Source organism: Carcharodon carcharias, chromosome 20 (genome assembly GCF_017639515.1).
Source record: "Carcharodon carcharias isolate sCarCar2 chromosome 20, sCarCar2.pri, whole genome shotgun sequence".
NCBI classification, from domain to species: domain Eukaryota; kingdom Metazoa; phylum Chordata; class Chondrichthyes; order Lamniformes; family Lamnidae; genus Carcharodon; species Carcharodon carcharias.
The window spans coordinates 59348246-59372289 of NC_054486.1; the positions used below are offsets into that span (position 1 = coordinate 59348246).

The window sequence follows — 24044 nt, forward strand, 5'->3', positions numbered from 1 at the left end:
ATAAATATGTGTTTTGTTTACGAGCCAAAGTCTCTGGAAAGTTTTATTGCACTGCTACAGGACACAAACTGGCTACAATTAGTTATTGAAATTTCCCAGAATGCATTACACAAAGGTGAAACAACAATGTCCCCCAGTGGTGAAACTATTCAATGTTACAAGTAGGCTATCTATACAATAATTCTAAAGTTACTGACATTTATGATCTTTAATGTATGATTCCTGTCAAAGCACATTCTATTTGAATTTTGCCTTTCAGAATTGTACAAAAGCTTAAGGATATATTAAATGGTTTCTCCACTGCAGTGAGATCCAGTCAATGAGCCTCATCAAGGGTTCTTCTATCGAATGTTGTGAAAGGTTCAAAAACATTATGACTAAAGGAATACTTGTTTTTAAAAGGATATAGGTCTGCATTGTAATAGTACATAGAGTATATAAACACTATAAACATATAAAGGCTCAAGCAGCATACCAACTTGACCTAATGATGCAACTTTCTTGGAAAATGCAAATTTTAGAAAATGCAAATTGATCATTTCTTAACATAGTTTATAAATCTTTACAGCATGTTTCCAGTGATCAAATTATCTTATTTGGCAAGTGTTTATTCCTCAACTAATTTCACAAACATTGCATCAGGATTTGTTTTACTTTTGCAAGATTGTATTAGAACTTCTAAATATTAGTAATACAATTCCGATCTGTATTTTTATTAAATGTGTTCCCTTTTCTTTTAGTCTCATTACTCCATGAGTCACTCTCAGTTAAGGAAGTGTAGGAACGGACTGCACCCAAGTCTCTACCTAATTGCCCTTCAGCTAGCTGGTTTCACTGATGTTTTTCACTAAGTATTTGGAAAAACAGATAAGTGTCCATGCAAAACTTTACTGTGAAATATGATCCAGAGAAAATGTGGTCATGCTGTTTCCCAGCCATTGTAGAAAAATGCTCACGAAAATTTCACTGGAAAGTTTTTTTTTTGGCAGTGAACTTTCATCAGCAGACTATTACCTTCAGGTGTCTTTTGAAACCTAAACATAGATGCAGAAACTCCTGACTAGATCCACCTGCAGTAAAGAGGCATCAAAAACACCCAAACATATATTGAAACAAAAATAAGTGCTGAGGGTGAAAAATTCAGTCACATATAAAATATATAAAAAGTGACTGAAATTATTTCACTTGTAGAAATTGTGCATTTCTCCACAAGGTTTAGCTCCACACTATTTTGGATGAACCACTACAAGGCTATCAAAGGGCTTGGATTAAAGCAATAGGGCTGTTAAACAAATTAAATTATTAAACATTTAGAGTTACGGTTGCAATCAGGGTTAGCCCCAGAGGTAAGTCACTGGATAGTTTGCTAGCTGAGCAACAATCCTAAAAAAATCCACAACACAATTTTTGTGATACATTTATTATTTTAAACAAGGAACATTACAGGTACAAGTATTTTACACTTATAATCATATACACTTATTAGCAGAAATGACAGGGTCAAAGGAAAAGCTGCCTTTAGGAGAATACTTTCAACAGGTTGTGTTTATTTATTAGCTCAATATTGTAAAAGAAATCTATTGCTCAACAACTCTGAACTGATCAAGTTCAATATATAAATGAATCACTAAGTGCACCCACCCATATCCCTTCTTGGAAAACACCAAGATACTGTTACATCAGCAACAGCATTGCATTCTTAGCTAGTCTTTTACAGAGGGATTTCTCTAAGGAAATTTTTCATAAGTCACCCAAATATATGAAAGACATAAAATGGCAATGAATTTATATAGAAAGGGCTGCACCTGCAGGTACTTTTTCCTTTTGCATCTGCTTTCTGAACAGCTTTATAATACTGCTTGTATTCCACAGTTCCACCAGTGGCATGCATGATGCAAATATTTAAACTACGTTACAAATAGCTATATGTTGAGCTTCTTTAAAAATCAGGAGTCCTACAGTGGGGAAGGGAACATAGATGAGAATAACTACAGAATAAAAGAAATGGCAACTCAGCAAAGCAAAATATAGCCAAATAGGATTACGCTGTACACTTAAATGATCATATTTAAAACTTGTTGGACTGCAGAAAATTTCAGGTCATGGCATGCAGCATTCAAGTAATAACTATTACTCAGACAAGGCAATTTTTTCAATGTTAAACACATCATATGGGGTTAACTTCAATAAAGTCTAAAACAAAGAACTTTCTGACAATAGGAACTTTTGTTTAAATGTCAAATGGAACATTCATTTCAGTTTTTCTGGTAAGTGTTCTATGTTGTTTGAACTGAAAATTTGAATAAAAGTAATTTATTTTCTTTATGGGCATTTCCAACTCAGCAAACTTCTGGTGTAACCCCAGCACATTTACTCTAATCAGCAAAATTACTTACATTAGACATCAAGTCAGTTGGAATTAAGTAATGCCATAAAACATCAGTAAAGTTGATGCCATTAAACTAATCTGAGGATACATACAAGAGAGCACATAAAATAATTTTCTTGCAATTCTTAAGCAACAGCATGGAAGTCTGAAAATCACAATAAAATTTCCTAAAAGAATGCAGAAATTGTACCAAAGCCTAATGTATGGATTACATGTGGATTCCATACATGTGAAAAAGTAAATGATACATTAATTGTCAAGCATGGAATATTAGGTGTTCTAGTAAGCAATTGCAAATCTGTGCAGTATCCTCCTCTCTGTACTCCAGATATACTATGCCTTCATACATTGTTTTTTGTGAGTTCCAAGAGAAATTAATTGTCTTTCTAATCAACTGATCCATAATTTGTTCCAATGAACCCAAGTATTGTATAGTATTCTGTATGTGAACTTTGAGTTTTGAAGTTTACATTCCATTGCTTTAGAACTGGAGTGCGCATCAATATTAATTCCTCTATTTTACAATGGCAAACAACATGTAATGTGGATACAGCTAGTCCATCCTTGGCAACATCTAAAAATATTATCTTCTACTCTTAAAACCATCAAGTCAGACCTAAAACACTTCAGATCTAAAAGTCTGCTTCTCCACTGAATTAGTGTGAAACTCTTCATAAAATGTCAAAAGTATATATACTTTTTAAAAAATCACTACAACTTGATATATATCCAGATACTGTCTAGCTTTCTCTCAGTACTATCATCCACTCTTTACTGGTCATCTTCCACTTCCCCCGCAAGCCCTGCAATTGCCTATTCTGATGATTGCTTTTATTAATTGTTTTTGTATCATGGGTCATTTAAAAAAACTTTTAAGACTTTGTAATACACTTGCACATACCAACACAGTACATTCTATTAAATATACAAATTTCATTGCACAAATATTGGGCCAACTTTTTTCACTCAGTACTCCCTCAGGTATTTTTCTATTAGACCCATCTTTTTAGATATATAAATTCAAAGCAAGTAATAATTTTATTACCTCTCTACAGTATTTGTTTGATGCTTCACTAAGTTTATGGTGTGTAATATATGCTTTGTTCTTTGAAGTACTGGGCTCATCATTTGAAATACTACAGAATTTCTGTTTACCAAGATAAATGTGAAATAGAACAGCAAATGGATAAACATACATCAGCACAAAAATATTCGTGGTTCAAATTAAAACATAAAACTAATGCATCATTTCAAATTTTAAGAGAATTACTATCCAAATCTTCAAGCGTCCAGTTTCTGGTTAAACGTGATCATATTTCTATTTAAATCTATCAGAGTAGTCAAGAATATATTCATGATGATGTAAAACCAGGGCATTAGAAAGCTGAAAAGATCCATTTCAAATAATGTGTATATCAAAGTGAAAATTTCAGCTTTAGTATTGGTGGTGGAGAAAATGGACAAGAAACACCTTCTCTGGATCTGCTCTACATCCAAATATTCTTAGAAAATTTGAAAAACTAACTTAAATATGGTCATTAGTTGGTAAATTATTTCAGTTATATTGTTGTTTAAAACCTTACTGGAACTTGTTACCTAGACCATATTGTGAGAACATGTAATTTGGCAGAGGCCAAGATCAAGGCTATAAGCAAAATGTCTTATCAAACATCAACAATAACTATTAAAAATCCTTGTAATTAAAATATAAAAATAACTCCCAACTTTGTACCTTCAGAATCAAAACCTACTGATGAAGAACAGCTGTGTAAACAAACTGGTCTGGAGCTATAAATCTTGAGTGCACAAGCCCTCGATTAAAGATCAAATAGGGTTCAGTTATTCTTTGAAAACAGTATCAGCTATCACATTAAGGAACTTAATTTTATGCTGTTAATCATTTATGGAATATATGCAGCTTAGCAGCAATAAGGAACTATTAATACCAATGTGAAATTGCCAGGTTACATTACAAGGGTTTTGATAATTTACGAATAAAACATTTATAGTGGGTTTGATTAAAAAATCCAACAGCACATTTCAGCTCTCATCACATTTCCCTAGTCCTTCAATTAAAAGTGATACATTTGACTGTTAGCTTTGGAATATGTTCTAAACTTGCAAAAAGGTTGTGATTCAAAACAAACATAAAAATATCACACTGCATCTCCAGTTAATTAAGTCTACTTTCACACCAACTTCCTCTTTAATTTTCACCATTAACCTTTCAAAAGTGAGAAATGAATACTTCAAATATTTCAATGTTCAGGGAAAGTGCATTTTTCAGATATAAAAACTCAATTGTGCACACTAAGAAAATATTAACTGTAGCAGTCCAGTTGCAGTATCCACTGCATTAAGTTTTTTTAATATGTACTTTGTGGAAACATACCTTGTGATTAGACATTAGGACAAACTACCAGAAGTGTAAGCCTTGCAAATGTGTAAAAGGCAAGGAAATGGAATTCATTTTTATATCAGAAGAATGTTTTTGAACATGAATAAATATTGAACTGCCGGTCTTAAAGTGCATATGATCTGAAGAGATAAATTTAAAAAGCATTTTATTCAGAATAAGAATTTGCTGCACAGAATGCAGGATACAGTTCCCTGTACCAGCATCACAGCCCTTGCTTTCTTTATTAGCTCAAAGTGAAACAGCTGTTTTTTGGTCTGACATCTGTGTTCAAACTTGTTGCAATTACCTGGACCACTACAGTTAACTAACTGCCATTGATTTCACACAGTAACATTCAATCACTTTAAAGTGCCTTTAATCTCAGAACAATTATTTCATATTTTGTTTCAGTGGAACTCGTCAGGTTTTAGACCAGTAAAAAAAGTGAATGGAAAAACCTGAATCAGCAGGTTTTTGAAGATAAGCATTCAGGTGATTTATAAAAATGTGGGCTCTTTGCCAAGACAAATATTGCGATGATAGTATTTATTTAATTAGAAGAAAGACATCTCTGACAGAGATTGTAGTAATGTAACTTTTAAAGCAATAAAGCAAACATTTTCTCACAGGTATCCACATCCAATTTGTTCACATTTCTTACAATCTGTAAAGAAATTGACTAGTCAGGGAGCTTATTCATCGAATTTATTACAATTTATTCAGCTCCAAGGCACATTACAGTCTTCTGTTACTACAGAAATGTATAAAGAACAAACAGAGCAGTTTTGTCATATACAGTACAGCATTTTGCTCTACTATTTAAAGCATTCGTGCATCCATAAAGCAAAAAAAAGTTATAAAAAATTCAGATCACTGAATCATAAAATGAAATATTTTGCCCTTGGAAACTAATAAAAAGAACCCCTCACCTTTTTTTAAAAAAAGTCACTTTGTAGGAGACTATCCCCAGGGCTCGTAACATAACTAACTGTAACCATTCTTTGTAACAATTTGTTTGCATTTCTGCAGACGTCAACACTGGCCTTGGCAATTCAGCGAAGTGCATACATTTACAAAAACACACCAGCAGCGTTAATTGCTAAGTGCTATGATTTTGTACCTAGCCAACACACTGCCATCAATAAGTGAAAACAGTATTAAGCAATAATATCTGATATTCTTTAAACAAAACCAGGTTCATCCTTCAAATGAAGAAGATTACATACCTTGTTTCAAAATATAGAAACATACGACGGAAATGAAAAATGTCTATACATAAGACTAACTTTTTAGTTCTTATTCACATTTTACTTCAATTACTGAAGTTTAAAAATTACGGGTCTCTTTCTTTTTTGACCTTAACGTCCCCTGCTAAGATTGTAGCAATCTCTCCTTGCATGAATGCCCAAGGGACGTTTGAACCTACTAAAGGGCATTTTTCTCCACTGGGGCAATAAACTTCTCCATTCGCCCCCTGAGCCTTGATGCTCTCCCGAGAGCATGGGAAACAGAATTTATGATTGGGCACTGATGGACATTGCACAAAGTGAGTATCCTCCAAACGTTCATGACAAATGGTGCAGCACAGGGGCCCGTTGTTGGCCATCGGTGAGTCTGGAATGTTTGGGGGGTGAACGGGGTCTATGCTGGGATTGGGATGGTTGTTAGGAGGGGCCACAGACAGAGCAGCATCCCCGTTCCTGGACACCATGCGACGCTGGCCGCCCCCTGAAGCCGGGGAGACCGGACTGTTGCTGTTCCTCCTGGTGCTGGTACTCGTGGTCGAATGTACGGAATTGCTGCTGTCCTTTGGCGAGTGGGCATTTCCAAGGGTGTCAGCCACGGACATGAGGGCGGCCATGGGGGACTGCCCATTTTGGGTGCTGCATTCGGGGGGGGTGGTCCGGTTGGGTGGCAGAGCGGATCCCCCGTGCGCCACGCCGCCTGATCCAAAGCTGCCAGATGCCGCCATAGTGAGCTTTAAGGCTTCGTTCTGGTTAGACAGCCACTGCTGCTGCCGCTCTTCCAGCTTCACGCTGCCTGTTTCCGAGTCGGGCTCGGGAGACGCTTTCCGCTTGCGCATCCCAGTTCTGGAGCTGTTAGGCGGGGGCCGAGGCATGTTGCACAGAGCGGTGGGTAAGATGGGGCAATTGGCGTCTATATGGGGCTGCGGCAACATGTCGGCCCCTACTACCTCCTTGAAGAAACGTACCGACTCGGGCAGCAGGTCACCCAGGAGGCGCCAGTCCCCCGAGCCATGTTTCTTCTCGTACTCTAAGTACTTAAAACCGGACGATAGGCCTCTGCTGAAATCCTTCATACAGTCCTGGTACATCTGCTTGGCTACGCCGGAGGCGCTGGAGAAGACATTGGCCGAGCCGCTCGGATACTCGATGAAGATCTTCAGCTCGAAGTCCATGCCGGGCTTGGAAACGGCATCGAAGGCGAAGACCCGGCCCAGCAGAGAGTGATCCTTCTTGAAGCGTACATCAAAAGGGTTGCAGTTGGACAGGGTGAGAAGTGTCTCCCGCACGATTTTGGGCTTGTTGGCCCAGTCCTCGGAGCGGTTTCTCAAGCTCTCGCCCAGCTCGGCCAGGGTCTCGGCGTTTCGCTGTTTCTCCTTCAGTTCCCTCTCCTGGTCGCTGCTGGACACCGATCCCGGCCGTTTGTTTACATCGCTCAGGACTTGGCTGCTGACCGTCACCGATGTCCCAGCCATGCTGCTGGATGGAGACGGCCGGCCAAGCATCCCGTGCGGAGCCAGAGCTCCTGCAGACGGACCGTTTAAGGTGGTCTGAGGCAGCAGGTTGGGCGGCACTGTGACCGGGCCCGGAGGCACGATGCCGTGATTTCTCCGTGATGAATTGGGACTCTGTCGGTTCAGTTCTGGCGGGATGTCTTCGGGTTTAGGGAATCCATTGGGTCCGTTCAGGCCATTGGGAAGCCTGCCAGCGTGGGCGAGGCTCGGGTACTCGAAACGAGGTCTCTCGCTCAGGGAATAGCGATCGAGAGGCGGCTGCGGTGCCTTGGACGAGCCGTCGACGTGGTTGAGCTGCTGAGCTGCCTCTTTGCTGCTGCCCAAAGACTGCACTTTGACAGGAGGCGGCCCCGGCGAGCGGCCCTCCTGGAAGCCGTGAGCCCGCTTCAGCTGCCGCGCCGTCTCGATGACAAACTCGATGCGATCGGCCCCTTCGTAGTTGACGCAACCCCGGCACACGGGCTCGGTAAAATCCCAGATCATGGCCCACGGCATGCGGGGAAGATCGCAGAGGTAACACGACTGTCTCCGGGACGAAGACACCTGGGCAGCGGACATGATGTGAAAGCTGTGGGGATTGAGTGTATATTGTGGGTTTCTCCGCGGTGGCCCTTCCTTGTGGTGTTATGGCCGGGCCCGGGCTCCCTTGCTTTCTTTGCCTTTCTCCTGCTCTTCTGTCTGCTTTCTCTTCTCCTCCTGCTCGCGCCACCCAGCTCCTCCGAACACCACGTGACGTCAGCCGCCGTTCTGCAGCCCGCAAGAAGGCTAATGCGCAGACGCACCATTCCCTCCCCCTCCACAGCATGTGGCTCTGAAAGGCCGAATATATTTCGGTATGAACACAAGCAGCCAAGTCTCACTCTCCCCCTCCCCCTCCACTAACTTAGACGAATCATCACGAACATTATTTATTCGAATATACCAAGCAATTTCTCACGCGGTAGTAGTGGAATAGTAACGTGTTATGGGTCCTGGCCCAAAAATGTTTCAAAGATGCATACTAGAATCTTCCCATTTTAACAATTCAGTTACCAGAGTACATTATGGGAGTTTATACAACTAAAAATAACTATAAAATAGTTAAGTTATAATTCTAAACATTCTCCTAATACACCAAAGACCAATAGGCAAAAGGACAAAAGTTTTACTTAAAGACAAAGACACCAGCTCAGCAATTAATTTATGCATTTTAAATCCCAGGCTTCAATTAATCCCAGCACTCCAGTCAAGGCCGAATAGAACTGAAATAACATTTCTTTTGCTGAGCAATTGGCCTCTTTAACTGCAACATGAGGCAAGTATTAGAATGACGAGAAACAAAACTGCGATAAGAGGATCTCCTTTAACCGTCATAAAGGCTCAACACTTATGATAATAGAAAGTAGTTACTGTATAAAATGTATATTTAAATTGTGGGTGTTAAATCAGACTAGGTTTTCCCCCGCCTCTCAGCTGCAGCTCCAATCCCGCCCCATGACGTCAGGGCCTGTTCTATTTCAGTTCCCTTCAGAATGTCGCAACTCCCCATCGTTTTGCACCAAGTCACTCAGCGAGCTACTAATTCTGTACTGAAGCAGCTCATCTGTTTGTAGACTCCCGCTTTATTCGTAGAAATCTGTTCATTACAAGACATATTTTTAAGATCATCCCCAAATTAATACAAAGTTCTTAGTACTACAATCTCATCATTTTGGAACTAAATGAACTCCAACCGATTTGAGTAGTTTCGGCGAGGCTTGATGGGAAAAATGGTTAAAACGAGTCATCGTCACGTCAGAAAAGTATTAAATCATTTCATAGGCTTAAAAACTCGCTAAATATATAGCCAAATAATTATGCAACTTCCACCCACATCTAACCAACCTAGTGTCAGTTTCCTGTTGTGCAATTTGCTGTGTGTAAACGGCAATCTAAAACGATAAGCTCTCTCCCAATGAACGCTTCTGTTTACTTTTTATGAAAGTAAGTGCCCGATGGTGCGTGCCCTGAGGTGAGGGAGGTGCTGCTTGTTTTTCCAGTATGGTTTAATCATTAATATGGATGTGGGCCATCAACTTCGGAGGCTACGTCAGCACTATGAAATAAATATAACCGTTTAGTTACTGTTTAATAAATGTAAAATTTAACGTAACTTGTAATGGCTATAATATAGGAATATAAAAATGAACAGAAACAACGCCAGTTGGAAAATGTTATCTTAAAACTTGTGTCTAATTTCCCCTTACCGTATTTCAATTCCATGAACACTGAAATCGAGCCATACTTGACCAACATCCACTACGTACTATGCTGTAGATTGCATTCAACTTTTTCATTTAAAATAATTCCAAAAGTAAAACTACTTTCTGAAGCGCTTCTATAGAGAAACTTAAATCCCAATACACCCCTTTCCAATCGGGCTCCACATAAAATAAGAAATCATCCGTGTAGCACCCACTCATTCCCATCCTGGTGACCCTCGATATTTTAACCGGAGTAAATACAAATTCACCGGATAAGCACTTAATCGCTAAAAACTAACAAAACGGCAAAGTTTTTGAAAATATTACAACAGTGCGGTTTTGAGCATAGCTGTGCAATTGAAATTCGGACCCTGAAAACGACCCATCAATATTTCACAGGAATATACAAAGCATAGTTTCAATATTTGCGAGCATCATACAGTTCTACATTGATTTAAACAAGTTGAGGAGAATTGTTTGTCCTCTATTCTGAATAAAAAGCATAAGCATGTTTCTGAGGCCTGAAACAACATCACAAAAATGAAAAGCCCACCTTGAAGGGTCTTATCTCGACAGCATATTGAGTGAATCACTCGACGTATTTATCGCTTTTCCAATTTTATGTGCCTTTTTTTTAAACACACTGCAATTCACGATGCAGAATTAGAATTCCACATAACTGAAAACGGGGCAGAGTTACGACACATAAGTCATTGTTGCAGCTGAACTTTTGGCATGAGATATTCCAGAGATTAAATTTACCTAGAACCATTCCATTCCCGCCCCCCACGAGAGGATGGGGCAATAACGTGCATTTACCCATTATCATTTATTTGGGGAAAATTATGTTATGACCTCATTTAAACAGTAGATCAATATTTTAAAGTAATACATGTTATTTTGGGCTGTTCGCTCACAATTCCTAAGGATTGACCATCCAAAGAATGCTACCGAGGCATAACACTGGGTTTTCTATGTCATACCTATTTACGATCATTGTTACTGGACCACCGAACCCTTTTAAGCCACCTTGTTCAATGCTGACAATGCGACGCGGAACGAAAACTGGGGAAGCATCTGCACAATCCCTACTTTAGTAGAATTAGTAAATTCTGAGACTAATAGTTAATAATTATTTACATAAACATTTTTAAAATGTCCTATGTAGTGCAACAGATAAAGGCTTTAAAACTAATACATATGGGAAGATAAATGAAAGAAAGGAATGCAATTAGCCTTGAAAAAATGAAATGTCCACCTATGTTAACCTAAAAAAGTTGTTTTGTGGCTACAGCAGGATCTATTTTTAATCATACAGCAGGATTTTGGCAGATATATTGAAAATCCCCTTAGCAGCTGTAGATAATTAAATCCACAGGTCAAATTAAAACATGTAGTTCATCTCAAATTGGAAAGTTTGATGTAATGATACAATACAGCATAGGAAAAAAAATTTCTGTTACTTAATGTAAAGACAAAAGTGCATTTTAAAACTATTTTTGACTTTGAATCAGACAATAGGTGCATAGTAGTTAGGATATTGGGCACAAAGTACATTAAGAAACTGTCATTTTACCTTTAGGAACTGGTTTCAAATTCTTCCCAGTCAGCTGCAACGGGAAGTTTTCTCATTATGCAAGTAGCAAAGTCCTAATTTAAAATGAGTTAGATTAATCTAAACCCCATTCTTAATGTGCAACAGGCAACAGACTTAGCACTAAATTGGCACAATACTGAGTTATTCATCTGTGCATATGGGACTATTTTCCTATTATGTGTCCATCATGGAATGCCTCTGTTTAAAGAATTAGTTATTATTTATTGGTCCAGAGACTACAGAAAAACACTAATCAATTAGAACGATTGCTTAAGTCACAGAATCAATAATTTTTTTAATGGTCCCAAAATACATTAATTTTCTACGAAGTTAAAGTTAAAACATCCAGCTAGCTCCTTAACTTATCATTGCAGTATCTTTTGTTTTAGGTACAGACAACTTGCACATTAATTCTTCCTTCTTACAAGGGGTTTTCAAGGTGATCACCTATGTAAAAAGCTAGTGTTATTAATTAAGATACTCCCCATATTTGTAACAAACTTTATAAATAATATAATCAGAATATACACATTTGATACAGACATGCATCACTTCTCAGTGGAGGGAAGTGAAATGCCAAAGTCAATCCACTTGACTTAAAAATGATTTTATTTCCACTCTGTGTCTTTTCTTTTCTTGGCCATCTACAAGTACATTGAGGATCCTTTACATTATTTGTTTTGAATATTTATGTCTGTACTGGGCAACACATTTCACTGTTACCCAGTGTCAGCATTAAACACGCTCCACAACAGGTATTTCACAACCTAGATAAAAAAAGAGTGGAGTTCCCCTGATTCTATCTCAGCATATAGTAAATTAAGTCTACTGAAACAGTACCAATTCTCTCATTGCACACCATTTATCTGAGGTCTGAGTGACACTACAAATTGTATACCAATTAGTTGATTTGCTATGCAGTTCTTAATAGGTAAAGTTTTTTTAGATGTATCTCTCTCTTCTTTCAACAGTCTGGTTTTTTCTAGCTAGATTCTGAGAAGCCTGTGCACTTTCTGTGGATTGTAGAACCAAAGAAGGTTACAGAGGTAGGAAGGGGCAAGGCCATGAAGAAATTTAAACATGAGAATCAGAAATTTAAATTGGAGGTGATGAGGCACCAGCATCATGAACAAGAGCATGGTTGATAGTTGAACAGAAGCTGTAATTAAAATCATGCGAAAAATGAAGAGGGAAAGAAAGATGGGACGAAGATAGAAACATTACAAAAGTAAACCTTTTTAAATTTACATCAATAATTAAAATCTGAAAGAATATGACTCCACACTTGTAAAGGTAAATTTTCAGTGCCACAGAGATGGTTTGGCAGTAATTAAGCTCATCACTCATTAAAAATTCTCTTACACTTAAATGGATAAGCCCTAACATTTTCTGGTGTGTTTCTGCAGCATCTAGGGTGTAAGCATCACAACATCATGCCCTGCATGTGTTTAAATGCCAAAGCTCTTGATGAGGTACTATTAGAATAACTCTTTTGGAGAACCAGGTAAAATCAGACAGCAACTTCCTCATTTTCAAGTTTAACTGTGCATGTGTAGACTATTTACTCCATAATAAGTAAGCGCTGATAGCCTCACTGTTATTCTTATGGCAAAATCCAGGCCTGTATTATCCTTTAGACCTTTACTGAATATAAACAGAACACAGGTCCAATGAATCAGAATGTTGATAGCAATACAATCTTTTCCATACTCACCTACTGGAGTTAATACAAAGTAAGTATAAATCCATGTTTTCAGCCTTACTGGTAATCATTCCTGACTCCAGTTCAGTGCACACAATTGCCATCCTTTAACTGTTCTATGCAGAATCGTGGTGCAAAGCTATCAATAAGGCTGCAATCTCTAAAGCAGGCATATCAAAAATTAATTCTCCTGGTTTCTATCATGAAATATTATCACATAGTCACATAGAATTGATACTGATCACAGGCTGGAGGTGCACATCACCCACCGCCTGGCAGCATTTCAGACCAATACACATCAACCCCAACACAATGGTGCATACTATTTATATATTTTGCTCTGCTAGATTTTTCTAAAGATATTTCTATTTTACTGAATATAACCAGCAATATAACCCAGGTCAGTGGTAAACTGACAGTTTCGGGTGTTAACTGATTCAGTCCTGTACTGGAAGTTTCTTTACGGGAGGGGCAAACCTGACTTGCAAGTACTGCTGATGATGTTCAGAGTGGATGACAAAGCTTGAGAGAGGTTTAAAGCTCCATGTTGTACAGAATATTATAGTTGGCAACACTGCATTCAGGCCAACAGGCAGTCAGAGAGCTTAAAAACAAAAAAACTGCGGATGCTGGAAATCCAAAGCAAAAACAGAATTACCTGGAAAAACTCAGCAGGTCTGGCAGGATCGGCGGAGAAGAAAAGAGTTGACGTTTCGAGTCCTCATGACCCTTCAACAGAACTCAGAGAGCTTGACAGTCACAGACCAAGGCACATAGATACTGGCAACACACAAACAGAATAGATTGGGTTTGCTGGTGTATACCTATGGTAAGTTGTAACCCATTCAGAACTTGATCTTGGATAAGAAGTCAAGAAATACAGCAACAGTCCCACAGTTAAGAGATAGGCAACAGCTTGTAGATTCAGTAAATCCTCACTTTAAGTCGCCCTGCTGAACGATGTTTTGTTTTAAAGCTGTTTATTCTTTAGGGCCTGTTTCTCTGAATTATGTCCCAATTTCCATTTTTACATACTCATTGCACGTTGTCATCATAATCAAACAGTGCTGTCAGGAGGTTTGGCTGAAACCTCAAGACTTGGCTTGGGAGTTTCCGAGATCAGGCCTGCTTCCGCCTTGTTTGCTGCCTTGCACCTTTCCCTGATCCTGCCTTGTTAGCTGCCATGTTCCCACCCTGCTTTGCCTCACTCACTGACCCGCTCCCATCCTGCCCACTGCCTCACTCCCGCCCAACTTACTGCCCTGCTCACCGCCTCACTCCAGATGGCCAATAGTATTATCGATTTGCTGTTACCACAAACTTGGGAGAGACTGATTGGGTATCAGGAAGGGGGGGGAGGGGACTGACTGGGGATCGGGAAGAGGAGGCAATGGCTGGAGATCAGGGGAAAAGCTTGCTGTGGAACCTAACTCCAGTTTATACATTAATTATTTTGGGAAAATCTGATTCATTTAACATAAGTATAACTTAAGACGTTAAGTGAGGAATTAGTATAGTAGCTGATCCCATGCTGATGAATGATATAAAAGGACAGTGGATGAAATTATGATGTACATCCCAGGTGACTGTACAGAGGAGGCAGAGTGAGAGCATTAGGACAAATAAGTATGCTGCCATAGGAGCTGGGTGGTACAAAACTGCATCATGGATCAGAGACAGATCTGGTGGCAGAAAAGTTGAGGAAGACAATAAGAAACAGTAAGTTGCAGTTACATAGGAAGTCAAGCATAATTTAATAAACAGCAGAAACTTGCCTTTCTTTTTGGTTAGGGAGAAAGGAGTCGAATTTATTTGCTGCCCATAGTGAAAGTAATCACTGAGCAATGAAGCATTTTGTTCACTTTTGTAATACAGCATGGGCCAAATGCTCAGCAAAACAGCTTTTAGTCTGCCCTAACAATATGCTTTAACCCCAGCATCAGAAGAGCATCCACTACCAGTATGAATTTTCTGTTCCCAACTGCAAGCATCCTTATGGCCAGACAGGTAAGATTGCCAATGTAGATTTAATGCCAAATTATGGGCAGTTTTATGATGTGGGCCCATGCCCACTTAGCATTAGGTTGAGTGTGTGGAAACTGACTTCACATATAACTTCTAAAGCCAACATTGTAAAGAAACTTTCATTACCAGTCTGACTGGGTTGTTTGCTGTTACATAGCAGACTATTCACATAATGAAGAAACCTAGTTTTGCTGTGAATAGCTTTTGTTTTTCCACAAGCATACAAAAAACCCTTAAAATAATGCTATGCTCTGTAAAGATAATATAACTTTATTTGTATCTTTATTTCTAGTAACTACATAAAGTCATCTATCCCTGCTTCTTATAGACACAGCAATCCACCTCTACGCCCAAAGCCAAAAGGCACAATTTTCCATCCCTGAAAACTCTAACTGATAGGCTGCCAAAAATATGGTAAGTTCAAACAAGCTGTATCCCCAACTCAACAAATGTTTTGCAAAGATGTGGCCAAGCAATACCCCTGCTTCTGGCCTCTATCAGTGATTAATGGCATTTGAAAAACAACCAAAGCTTTATGTTACAATTTCACAACATTCACAAGGAAGAATAAATAGGCAAGGAAGGACATGACTGAAAAATCAATAATAAAATGGAGAATGGAAACTCACAAGCCCAAATTTCATACTGAAAAGGAGGTAAACTGCTAGATAGTTTAGAACGATGTCTTAAAAATACATATATTAGACATTGTTATGACCAGGTGAGAAGGGGTGAACTGGCCCCCCTCTATTCAACCTCCTTGGTTGGTCACAACACAGATTTAAGTTTCTTTTTCACGAGGATATGCCTCTTCCAAATCAGCATGTATTTAATTATTTAAGCTGTGAGCAATAAAGATCCAATCAAACAGGTTTTCTTGAGTCAAAGAAAGAACAAATTTATTAACTGCTAAACCCAAGAAAAATACTAAAAACGCAATGTCAAGCATTCGGCTCTCATGCAAACATTAGGGCCCACACACACACACACACACACGTATCAGAAATAACGGGAGTCAGAGTCCAATTAAAAAAAGGTAAAATAACATATGGTTAAGTGTCCTTTGATGGTCCTCGAGGCATAGGTTTTAAACGCTGAGGCCGATTTAGGTTAGCTGGTTTCTTGGTTGCGGACAGATGTAGATGTTGCAATTATTATGAGATCTCGGTTCTCTGGTAGGGTTCTGGTTGTCTTAGCTTCTCATACCAGGTAACACATTTATTCCAAAGAGAGGGAGAGAGAGCAGTCTTCAGCCTGTTTCCTCCACTGAAGACTTTTTTGACACCGCTCATATCACTTGCAATCTCTCTCAGGTAGCTGGGCAACCTTATCTTGAAATACTTTGTGTGTTTTCAAGAGCTTTTGAGTGTGTCTGTCTGCGGCAGCTATTTTCTCAATATCCAGTATTTTGCATTTTTAATATCGCTTCCTTAGACAATTACGATTTTCGATAGGTGTCTGGATTATAAGAAATGTCTCTCTCTTCACACTCCCCTGAGGGTGATTTGTTTGTTTCTCATCATCACCTTGGAATGTGGCCTTACATTTTTAAACAGTTAGCTCTGTTTCAGTTCAAATTGCAAATTTGCAATCAGTTGAAAATTGAAAAGTCATACTTTCAAAAAATAAAAGGGCATAGCCTCATGACAACATATAGGTATGCAAAGTCATCAACCATTGTGGCTGGAAAAAATAAATGAATGCAGGAAATGTGCAGTAAGATATGCATAAAATAATCCAGAAAAAATAATGGCACTTGGAAAATTATGGACTGAGCTACTATGAAAGGTTTGTTAAAGGCAAAGCTCTGATAAAAGGACACAGACCTTTAATATTAACTGTTTCTCTCTCCGCATATGCTGCCAGGTCTGCTGAGCATTTCCAGCATTTTCTGTTTTTATTTCAGATTTGCAGTATCTGCAGAATTTTGCTTTCATTAAAGGCATGTTGTACTTAACTAACTTGATTGAGTAATTTGAAGTAATGGATAGGGTTAATGAGGGCAGTGAAGTTGACATAGTGTATATGGACTTTCATAAGGGGTTTGACAAAGTTCCACACAACATACTTGTAAGCAAAATGAAAGCCCATGGGATTAAAGAGATTGGAAGCAGACAGTAGTGATGAATGACTGTTTTCAGACTAGAAGGAAGTACACAGTGATGTTTCCCAGGGTCGTTATTAGGATCACTGCTGCTTTGGACATATTAATAACCTGAACTGGGTACAAAGGGCATAATTTCAAAAGTTTGCAGATTACACAAACTCGGAAATGTAAGTAAAATTTAGGAGGATAGTAACAGACTTCAGAAGAGCACAAGATAGATGAATTGGCAGGCACATGGCTGATGAAATTTAACAGAGAAATGCAAAGTGATATGGTTTGTTAGAAAAAAATAAGGGGAGGAATGTAAACTAAATCGTACAATTTTAAGTGGGGCTGCAGAACAGAGACACCTGGGATGTGTGTATGCAAGTCTTTGCTGGTGGCAGGACCAGTTGAGAAGACCATTAACAAAGCATGTGGGATTATTGGCTTTATTAATAGAGGTATAGAATACAAAACAAGCCAAGTTATGCTAAACTTATATAAAATACTGGTTATGCCTCAACTAGGGTATCGTTTTCATTTCTGGGCACCGTACTTTAGGAAGGATGACAAGGCCTTGGAGTAGGTACAGAAGAGATTTACTATTATGGTACCAGGGAGGAAGGACTTCAGCTATGTAGAGAGACTGGAGAAGTTTCTAAGGATTGTTCTTCTTGGAGGCATTCAAATAGTTCAGTAACTAGAGGACACAGATTTAAGGAGATAAGCAAAAGAACAAGAGGCATTATAAGGAAATTATTTTTTATGCAGTGATTTGTTGTGTTCTGGAATGCATTGCCTGAAATGGTAGCAGATTCAATAGTGGAGAAAAAAAATACTACTATAGGGACAGAGCTGGGGAGTGGGACTAATTGGATAGCTCTTTCAAAGAGCCGCACAGGCATGATGTGCCAAATAGCCTCCTTCTGTGTATTGTTATTCTGATTCTATTCAATAGTAAAATAAAATGCATGATTCTGCATTTTGAAATACAGAAATTATATTTTCCAGTTATAATAATTATTGAAAAGATGATTTTTTTTCATATTAATTTGTTTTTTTAACATAAATAACATTAAAATTTCATTTAATTAAAAGTGCACAATTTAGAATTTTTTAAAAAGCACTCGTTTTACTCATTTGGCAATAGATGAAGAAGCATTTCATCATTAAAAAGACAGTGGATAAAAACATTGTTCATTGAATAACTAATATGATAAATATATTCAGGATTGCTTAATACACTTTACCTTCTTGGAATAGGGAATGGCAATGAAAAACTCTTTAATTGTGTAGCACAAACTAGCAAACACTCCATCATAGATAATGGGGTTGGTTTTATACAAGCCATTCTTTACAATTCATGCCAGGCATAATTTTCCTGAAATTCTTCCAGCTGCCTGAGTAACAGACAATTTTCAATCCATTTGTACTGGAAACTGGTGAGCAGCAGAGGGGGAAAAGTAGATACTCTTGATCTCTGTGTTGGTTAAAACTCCCTGCATATTTCAACGAGTAGCCCTTTTTTTCCAATAATGAACCCATTGTGCTTTTAGCTATAGTGTACTTGTCCACAAAAATACCACCTAGAATCCTTCAAGCTCAAAAGAGAAATAATGTTCATATCTCCATTGTAACCTATTACAATAGTGACATTTCAAATTTTCAAGTTAATTCAATAAGGAAGACAAACTTAGCTCTATACATCTCTCTAGAAATAATTATTGGATAGGATATTTTAAATGAACGCTTCCCTGTAAGAATGGATAGGTTGTTAAAGAACAGAAATTTATTTATTGAAAGTGAACTAAATATTACTCAAGTATTTCATTTCAAAAAAGTGTACTTTTAGCCATTTTCTAAACCACACTAACAATATAAATTTAAAATCTGTTTGTGCAATCATCTTAATGGGTTAATTTTTAGCTTCCGCTAAGTACATGGAAAATAGCCAATTGAAGAATGATGGGAAATGAAAGCTTGCCAAATACAAACTGCCAGCATTAAGCAGTCCTGACAGCTATGCTTCTTATAAACTTGGCAGCAGTTCAAAGTGCTTTTTCAATTGAAATGCTGGAACCTTGCCATGTGCATACAGATTTGCTTTGCCTCTTCTCATAAGGAACTGATAAATGCTGTTACGGTAACCATAGAAACACAAGGATATCAGAATGGCCTTGTGATGTAGCCTCCTGTCTCTTGTTTTGAGAAAAAAAGTATTGAGTCCACTACGATTATGTGTTTGCACAACATTTATATATAGTGTTAGAAAGGCTTAAAGTCAGACAGCATCAATGGCTTTGCAGCTGGAAGATATATTTTCAGTTAATTCCTATTAAGGGAAAAACTACTGCTGTGCATGTGCAGCTAAGTCTTTTTTTTACCTGGACCTGTCTGGATGTCTGCCTGCAGTTGTCATGGCAACACTGGTCTTCTCATCAGCATCTCTCTCACTTGCTGGAGTTTCCTGATTATTTAGAATTTCTTCCAAAAAATTCCTATTTCCTGCAGTGGCAGAGAGAAAAATAAAGTTCCTGTTACCCTCACAATTTGCTGAAGTAAATAAATAATCTGATTGCTCAATCATCTGTAGATCTAGGACAGGGCACTTGAGATATCCTAAATGGAAACAAACCCTAAAAGGTTGTTTAAATTAGCAGCACTGACCACATTAATTTGGCATGAAAATCAAAACAACATAGAATCTTCAACATAACTGCAGCAATCTTATGACAATTCACTTCAATGAAAGTTGTGCAAAACCACCTTAAATATAACTGCAATTAGTACAAAGCAAATGTTAAAATAATTACAAATAGTCCATTGTTTTAGACTTTATTTTTAAACACAGCAGCACTCGCAAAAAAAGTTAAGCATGTACAGAGGGCTGCTTTCATTGACCAAAGATTGATCAGAGCTAATTGCCCACTGCTTCAGCTTCAAAATGGCACCATTTCACCTGAGAGAAATAGTGTGCTTATAAAAAGGCAGGTACTTTCTTTTAAACAAAGAGTCATACAATGCTTTCCAAAATAGCAATAAATATTATGTATAATTAATTATATATTAAAAACAGCATCGGCTTGCATCATTTTAATTGCATTTCACCTGTAGGTGGCACTATGAGCATAGCTTAATATTGCCTAATGTTACATGACTGGGAAGCAAGGAAAATCTGAACTGAAAGACAAAAGTAGAGGTGGAAAAGCAAGGAAAACACAGTCTTTGGAAAAGCCCAGAATTACATTTATCAAAGGACTAGGATCTCACCTACTACGGCCTGACATCCCCAGATCCCCAATATTGAACTGTTATTTAACAACCATTTCTTCTTGCATACTGAGCAGCTTCTCAAGAACTGGCACCCCATCCCCTTACTGAGCAGCTTTGTGATAACTAGGACTTCCCCACCCCACTCAACATCCTATCGAACAGAATCCTGATAAGGCACTCAGTTCCCACAGAGAAGATCTGGCAACTGTCCCATCCTAAACGAATAGTCTTCCTCCCACACCCTGCAGTTTTCCCTTTATCCTCTCCTTCACCATCACACTTCTTAGTCTTATTCAATTATCACCTCTAACACTGCTTGGCCTGAATACTGCTATTGATATTGACTCCCCATGGGTACCGCAGCAGGAGATCGATGGGTAATAGCATTATCTGTCCAGCAGGCCTGCATTGCAATGTAGAAAAATAGAATCAAAATAAAATCACCACCAACATTTTTAAGTAGCACCTCAATTTTTCGCATTTTTATTTGCACTGTGGGGTTTGTGTAACATAAACATAAAAGCAAAATACTGCGGATATTAGAAATCTGAAATTAAAACAGAAATGCTGGAAATACTCAGCAGCTCAAGAAGCATCCGTGGAGACGGAAAGAGAGTTAATGTTTCAGGTCCAATTATAACCTTTCATCAGAACATGCCTTATCAGGATTGTAATGCAACTGAAATGTTAACTGTTTCTCTCTCCACAGATGTTGCCAGACCTATTGAGTATTTCCTGTATTTTTTGTTTTAATTTGAGTAACAACATGATATGCAGCTGCTGTGGTGCTCTCGGTTCCAGGCACAATACAAATAGCTGTCTGCTTTACAAGCTCCACACAGTGGTAGCATGATTATATTTCTATCAGAATTGTCTTGTGGTAATTTCACTTAGATTTTAAGATCATTCTCAGTATGCAACAATATTTAATGATTCCACAACCATCCCTACTTTTTTTAAAAATTGTACACTCTCCTTATAGTTCTGCAGTTTAGAGAACTGTTCCGGGTGTGCTCTGGTACCCCCCATTTGAAAATTCTGAATTAGTGTTTAAAAGCACAAAACTACTAACTTAAGAAAAATTAAATCTGACTGAGCACACACACATTCAAAACTGGTATGCTGGGGTTTGGAAGGCAATCTGAGAGACTGCATGCATAGTTCTGATTCAAAGTTGGAAAGAATGCAAAGTTATAAAATTATAAATTATGTAATTACCCAAAGCTGCATTTGATGCACTCAATTTAAAGTGCTTTAATTTAATATGCAAATATAAGACATACATATGTAAATTGGATTTCTAAGTCTTGGTGGAACTTTAAATAGCTACATCATACACAGAGGCCTGAAGCCAGTGGGAATGCAATATAGGTTTTGTAGCAATGCATTATACAGGTGCTCATCCGTTTCCCAGATGAAACTGAGAATGAAAATATTATGAAGCATAATTTGATACCAATACACATAAGGAAATGTTAGGGTAGTTGACTAAAAGCATAGTCAAAAACGTAGGTTTTAAGAAGTGACCTAAAGGAGGAAAGAGATAGAAAGGCGGAGAGGATTAAGGATGGATTTCCAGTGTTGAGGGCTTCGGCAGCTGATAGCAAGACCACTGTTGTCAGTGTCAAAAGGAATACATTCTCATGCTGGATAGTTTAATCTTGAGCATTTACATTGAAGCATTATATTAGATAGAAACAAGCAGAGACTCACAAAACATTTGCAGTCAAACTAGAATCCTTAAAAACATAAGTAGGAGGAACAGGATTAGTCCATCTGGCCCTGGCAGAATTTTATATGTTTCAAGAATGATCTCCTCTCATTCTTCTAAACTCCAGCAAATACAGGCCTAGTTGGCCCAATCTCCCCTCATAAGACAATACTGCCATCCCAGGAATCAGTCTGGGGAACCTTCACTGCACTCCCTCTATGGCAAGTATATCTTTTCTTCGATAAGGAGACCAAAACTGCACACAATACTCACACCAAGGCCTACTACAGATGCATTAAGACATCCTTGCTCCTGTACTCAAGTCCTTTTGCAATGAAGGCCAACATACCATTTGCCTTCTTAACTGCTTGCTGCACTTGCATGCTTGCTTTCAGTGACTGGTGTACAAGGACACCCAGGTACCTTTGTACATCAACATTTCCCAATCTGTCACCATTTAAATAATACTCTGCCATTCTGTTTTTCCTACCAAAGTGGATAACGTCACACTTATCCATGTTATACTGCATCATCATGTATTTGCCCGCTTACTCAACTTGTCTAAATCACCTTGAAGCTTCTTAACATCCTTCTCACCACTCACATTCCCACCGAGTTTTGTGTCGTCAGTGAACTTGACTTCCCTGCCTTTTTTTGCCTTTTACAAATCCATGGTGGCCCCCTTACATAACTCAAACATCTGAATGCCCACTGATTTTTCCTCTAACATTTGCTTCAAAAGCCATACTCACCATTCATGTTAAACTGACCAGCCTATATTTACTAGGAAGGTCCTTACCCACTTTCTTGAGAAAGGGAGGCACCTTTGCCACTCTCCAATCCTCTGGCACATCCCTCGTATCTTGGGATGATCGGAAGATTATGGCAAGCCTTCCTGCTATCTCCACTTTCACTTCCATTAGCAAAATAGCATGTGAGCAATCTGGACCAGTCAATTTATCTACTCTTAAGTATAGTCAGCTTTCCAGTACACCCTGATATAAAAACAAAAAAACTGGGGATGCTGGAAATCCAAAACAAAAACAGAATTACCTGGAAAAACTCAGCAGGTCTGGCAGCATCGGCGGAGAAGAAAAGAGTCGACGTTTCGAGTCTTCATGACCCTTCAACAGAACTAGGTGAATCCAAGGAAGGGGTGAAATATAAGCTGGTTTAAGGTGTGTGTGTGTTTGGGGGGGGGGGGTTGGGTGGGGGGAGAGAAGTGGAGGGGGTGGTGTGGTTGTAGGGACAAACAAGGCTTGTTTGTCCCTACAACCACACCACCCCCCTCCACTTCTCTCCACATACACCTTAAACCAGCTTATATTTCACCCCTTCCTTGGATTCACCTAGTTCTGTTGAAGGGTCATGAGGACTCGAAACGTCGACTCTTTTCTTCTCCGCCGATGCTGCCAGACCTGCTGAGTTTTTCCAGGTAATTCTGTTTTTGTTCCAGTACACCCTGCCTATCAATTTTCAACATACCCATTACCTCTACTGATATTTGTCAGTATCCTCTTCATCTTGAAATCTATCAAATTAAAATCCGTTAGAATCAGTTATGCCCAAACTAAACAAAAGGCAGTCCTGACTCTCAAAGTGGAAGATGATCTCAGCTTCACTCCTTAATACAGGGGTGGAGGGGTATCTTCCTTGTCAATCCTACCGCAATCCTGACTGTCCACCCTTCCCATGCCATCCCCATCTCATGCAATGCCACCCTTCCCATGCCATTCCCTCCCATCTCATCCCCCCACCCCCTCCCATGCCGAACATACCCATCATCAATCCCCCCAGCCAGGGATTATTATCTTATTATTGATCCACTGCTGTTCCTTTGTTCAACAACCACACCCACCTTACCACTGCCACCACCAACC

General features: G+C 38.7%; 2 protein-coding genes across 7 annotated transcripts in view; both read right to left on the bottom strand.

Moving 5' to 3' along the window:
- The window catches only part of kiaa0586 (KIAA0586 ortholog), a 667340-nt gene that overhangs the window by 468247 nt on the left and 175049 nt on the right, over window positions 1-24044 (bottom strand). For all 6 annotated transcript variants that reach the window (XR_005946263.1, XM_041214268.1, XM_041214267.1 and 3 more), the window contains one exon: window positions 19565-19685. Coding sequence is in view for 5 of the 6 variants with exons in the window: in XM_041214268.1 (XP_041070202.1) it covers window positions 19565-19685 (121 nt within the window). In the remaining variant the exon portion in view is untranslated. The remainder of the gene's footprint in view (window positions 1-19564; window positions 19686-24044) is intronic.
- irf2bpl (interferon regulatory factor 2 binding protein-like) lies at window positions 1405-8316 on the bottom strand. The gene has a single exon (XM_041214272.1). It carries the CDS (start codon window positions 8101-8103, stop codon window positions 6121-6123), a length of 1983 nt encoding a protein of 660 aa, XP_041070206.1. The 5' UTR covers window positions 8104-8316; the 3' UTR covers window positions 1405-6120.